Source organism: Rhincodon typus, unplaced genomic scaffold (assembly GCF_021869965.1).
Source record: "Rhincodon typus isolate 14 unplaced genomic scaffold, sRhiTyp1.1 hic_rhity00016036, whole genome shotgun sequence".
Taxonomy (NCBI): Eukaryota; Metazoa; Chordata; class Chondrichthyes; order Orectolobiformes; family Rhincodontidae; genus Rhincodon; species Rhincodon typus.
Genome location: NW_025981674.1, coordinates 1 through 5,249, shown reverse-complemented (window position 1 = coordinate 5,249; position 5,249 = coordinate 1). Strand labels below are relative to the sequence as shown.

General features: G+C 45.3%; 1 protein-coding gene across 1 annotated transcript; it reads right to left on the bottom strand.

The window, feature by feature from the left end:
* Positions 1-1,194: 1,194 nt before the first annotated feature.
* Positions 1,195-4,611, bottom strand: LOC125482728 (dynein axonemal heavy chain 6-like; the record flags this gene model as incomplete). The annotated part of the gene is made up of 4 exons (XM_048594857.1): positions 1,195-1,439; positions 1,669-1,790; positions 2,127-2,357; positions 4,396-4,611. Coding segments are annotated over 4 exons (814 nt in total), but the record flags the coding sequence as incomplete, so codon positions are not given.
* Between the last annotated feature and the right edge of the window lie 638 nt (positions 4,612-5,249).

Genomic DNA, 5,249 nt, shown 5'->3' with positions numbered 1-5,249 from the left:
CCCACACCCTCACTGTGAATACAGTATCCCACACCCACACCCTCACTGTGAATACAGTATCCCACCCCTCACTGTCAATACAGTATCCCACACCTATACCCTCACTGTGAACATCATATCCTACAGCGTCACTGTGAATACAGTATCGCACACCCTCACTGTGAATACAGTATCCCACACCCTCACCCTCACTGAGAATACAGTATCCCACACTCATACCCTCACTGTGAATACAGTGTCCTACACCGTCACTGAGAATACAGTATCCCACACCCATACCCTCACTGTGAATACAATATCGCATACCCTCACCCTATCTGTGAATACGCTGTCAGGGTGACAGACTGGTGTATGAGGGACACTGTGAGGGTGACGGACTGGAGTTTGCGAGGCTGTTACTAGCTGTTGTGTCTAGTGGTCTGTGCAGCGAAGCTACCTATGTTGTGTGATAATAGTGTAAACTGGAAACTGTCACAGGATTCTTGAAGAATTCCTGCCAACGTCCCAAATGTATTAGGATTGAGGTGAGAAGTGGAAAGATAGGGAAAGAAAATCCATCTCAGCCATGGTGGATCTGACCACATGCCATTCTGACACCACCCTTTCGCTGCAGACAGTTAACCCCTGCCCTTTCTAACACTTTCATTCTTCACCTCAAGCAGAACGAGGCTGTAATCAACTTGGCCACGGAATTGGAATGCTTTGTTACAATGGTCCCCACCAACTGTTATCTTCATCTTGTTAGCTGTTCTTCAAAGTTAAAATTTAAAAGACATGTGGATGAGTTCATGAATAGGAAAGGTTTGGAGGAATATGGCCAGGTGCAGGCAGGTGGGACTAGATTAGTTTGGGAACATGGTCAGTGTGGACTAGTTAGACCGAAGGGTCTATTTCAGTGCTGCATGACTCTATGTTAAACTGATAGACAAAGAAATCACTTGACAATTTACTCTGAAGTCAAACCTTTTGCATTCAGTTTGGTCACTGCCACAGTCAAATTGAAGATTACCAATGATTCTATGAAGCTATTGATTGATTTAAGTGTGACAAAGTCACAAACAAATGGGGAAGTCACCAGCTCTTTCCATCTTGCTGTCCACTGGGAACAAAATCTATGACATGAACAACACTGTTCTGTGTAGTAACATCAACAGCAAGTCAATGATGCCACCTTCAACAGCCAGCTGTGCTTACCCTCAGTTTTCTGCAGCAAGGACAGCGACTTATTTTCCAAATCCCGCAGGGTGACCAGGTCGTTAGCAATGCTCTGCAGCAGTTGTCCCAGTTGTTCTTCCACTTGTGGATGCTGGCGTTTCACCAGCCGGGACAGAAGCTGCTCCTGAAGACCCTCAAAGGTCACTGTGCAGTTTATCAGGGTCACCAGGTTACAGAGGGCAGGCAGGAAGTTTGGGTTGGATATCCGTGTGGTCATACACAACCTGCAATTACATTGTCAAACAAGTGAACAAACTCATCCTCAGCTCAAAAACAAACAAAGTCCTGCAGCTGTTGGAAATCAGAAGTACAAACAGAAAGTGCTGGAGAAAACGAAGAAGGGTCACTGGACTTGAAACAAGAACGCTGCTTTCTCTGCACGGATGGTGCCAAACCCGTTGAGTTTTGCTAGCAATTTCTGTTTTGATTTCCTGAATCTGGATTTGGTATTACCTGAAGTTGGAATTATATTCTACTTCCTTGTTCCCGATCTTGATGTACTCCTGCCCCTCTCGAAAACAAATCTCTCGGACTAAGATTGGCCTCAGACCAGGATCGATCTGCTCTGTTAATTCCTGCAAGAAACGATGCAAACAAAGACCATCATTTATTTTAAATGTTTCCTCAGGTTCTTTATTCTGGTCAGTTGAGCTCTACACCATCCCCATCAAACACTCCTGGGACAGGGACAGCATGGGGTTAGATACAGAGTAAAGCTCCCTCTACGCTGTCCCCCATCAAACACTCCCGGGACAGGGACAGCACGGGGTTAGATAAGAGTAAACCTTCCCAACAGTGTCCCCATCAAATTCTCCCAGGACAGAGACAGCATAGGGTTAGATACAGAGTAAAGCTCTTTCTGCACTGCCCCCAAGAAACACTTTAAGAACAGTCTCATTGTCAGTACCCACATGCAGTAGGACTGGATATCCCATTCGAATAGCATTCTCCATTATTTTGGTATAATTGGGGTCTGTTGCCAGTAGAATGTGCAGGTCCTGCCCTTCCATCTTTGTGATCCAACTTCTTGCTTGTCCCTGTGGGTCAATGAGTAATGGCCAGTTCTCACTCATTTTCACCAGTATGGCATTCTCAGTGGAATAATTATCAGCTGGCAGCCCCTTATTCTGCAAAATGCGAACCTGAGGGCCAAATATATCACATTATTGTAACACATTTAAAGAACGTGTGCATGCTAGATCATACAATTAAAAATGATTGCTGACTTGCTCCCAAATTCATTGCTCCATTTGCTTTCTGGTTTCTATCCCATTTGTGTATGTCTTGCTTACTCACTCACTCACTCCCAACCCAATTTGTCACACTGTTCCTCCCAATATCTCTCACTCCTCCATGTTTCCAACCTCGAGTCACCTCTCACAGAATCATTGAGATCTACAGCTCAGAAAGAGACCCTTCAGCCCATCAACTCTGCACTGCTCAAAAACGACCACCTCTCTATTGTAATCCCATTTTCCAACAATTGGCCCATAGCCTTGTCTGCCTTGGCATATGCAGGTATTAAGTCAGCTGCAGTATTCCAGATGTCATAAATAGGGCATAGAATACAAGAGGAGGGAGGATATGATGAAATAAGGACAGTGATTATTGGAGAAACTCAGCATGATAAGCAGCATCTGTGGAGAGAGAAACAGTTAACATTTCAACAAGACTGCTTTAGAACAGGAGGGAGTCGAGAAATGGTGTTTTTTCTGCTGTTGTTAAAGTGGAGCAATTGGAACAGACGGTGAGGATGCTCCAGAGGAACAAGGCAAAGGTAGTACTATTGCGGCAAGGGAGGGATTGAGATACAACGTAGGCGTTAATGATAGTTGTGGAAAGGAGAATGTGCGTGTGTATGAGTGTGTGTATATGTGAGTGTGTGTGTCTGTGTGTGTGTGTGAGAACGCGTGTGTGTGTGTGTGTGTGTGTGAGTGAGAATGTGTGTGTGTGTGAGTGAGAATGTGTGTGTGTGTGAGTGAGAATGTGTGTATGCGTGTGAGAATGTGTGTGTGCGTGTGTGTGTGTGAGAATGTGTGTGCGAGTGAGATAGTGAGAACGTGTGTGTTTGTGAGAGAGAGAGAGAGAATGAATCAACATCCCTCTGCAGGAAAGAACTCCACAGATATATTTTGCCTACCCTGAAGAAGTTACCCTCCTCCCTCCGGAACTCTTCTAAGGATGCCTCCACAGATATATTACCTATATTACCAAAGAAGAAATTCCTCCTGATCTCTGAAATATGTGACCCCATTATTCTGAGATTATACTGGGCAAACAATTTCTCTGGTTCAATCTTGTCAAACCCCTAAGAATCTTGTATGTTTCAAAAGGTGTCCATTCATTCTTCTAAACTCCAAAAAGTACTCTTTCAACCTAGTCAACCTCTCCTCAGAAGAAGTCCTCCATATCTGGTCCCAATCGAGTGAACCTTCTCTGGGACTGCCTCCAATCCTAATATACCTCTCCTTAGATAAAAGGGGAACAAAACTGTTCATGGTATCCCAGCAATGTGCCTTGTGTAATTTTACCAAAGCCTCCTTACTTTTGTTCTCTATTCCTTTTGAACAACAGGCCAATATGCCATTTGCCTTCCCTATTACTCACTCAACCTGGATGCAAGCTTTTTGTGACTCATGAACAAAGACTCCCAAATCCCTCTGTTCTGTAGCTTCTGCGGTCTTTCCCACTTAAATAATATTCAGCTCCTCTGTTGTTCCTGACGGATTGCATAACCGCACATTTCCCCACATTAGATTCCACTTGCCCAGTCACTTAACCTGTCCATATCCCTCTGCAGACTCTGGATCACCCGTGCGACTTGCCTTTCTATTTTTGAGTCATTGTAAACTTGACAAGAGTACATTCACTTCCCTCAACCAAGTCATTGATATAAATTGTAAATAACTGTTAAATGAGTCAATTGTAAACCAGGATTTTACTGTGTCTACGACTGTCTCCTGACATCTTATATTCTCTTCCAACATCTCCACGGAATCCCAAGTTTCCATACTATTTCCCAGCTGCGTCTGTTCTCTCCTGATGTCCCCCACTGTTCCCGAGTTTGTGAATCTCCCTCCAAATGTTCGCCATTATCCTTCCCAGCTGCTCACCCATTGGCTGCTCTGATGAAGGAAAGGATTTGTATGTAAGGCTGTGACAGTGTTTGTTATTCTTTACCTCATTTTTTTCTGTTGTTGCTGGGATTAGGGAGTAGTCAGGTGACATTGGGATGTGATTTTCGGTTAGGAAAGTTTTCCATTCCTCCATCAGCTTCTTCCTGTAGTCTGCAGTGAATGGACCATAGTACGTGATGCTAGCAGCAGATAAAAGGGTGTCTCCCACAATTCCCTGAAAATAGCGGTCCAACGCATCAAGGCATTCCTTCCAACGGTCCTGTAAGGACAAGACCTGATTAATCCTGAGAAACGCAGCAAGTTCTGACACAAGAACGGCCCATTCACGTAATAACATTCCAGCTAATCCCTTCCTCTTGCTCACTTCCCATGCCTTCCTGATAATATCCTCTCCCCGTCCACTCAATCCCACTCTCCATCTCACTCCCCATACCCTCCTGATAATACAGCACAGAAGCAAGAAAAGAAATAGTAGGTGAAAAGAGAGACTTTGAGAAGGGGGAGATAGTGAACATAAAGAAGTTTCCTGCAGGAAGGTGTGAGCCCAGTTCAGGACCAATCAGGAGATCCCCCCACCACACAGGCAGGACACTGAGTTAAGATGCTGAAGAAATACTCTCCTTGATTAGGGGAGAGATGTTTCCAAAGGATCTGAAAATACTGGATAGACTGACAAATGGTCCTGGTGACAAACTGCCAATTATACAGACAGCCTTTCCAGTCACTGCTATTCCTCAGTGTTCAATCAGCAGGACCAGGTCAGATGCATCAGGGGTCAGAGCTGTGGGGGAGAGGGACGGGGCTGTGAGGGAGAGGGACTGGCCTGTGGGGGAGAGGGACGGGGCTGTGGGGGAGAGGGACGGGGCTGTGGGGGAGAGGGACGGGGCTGTGGGGGAG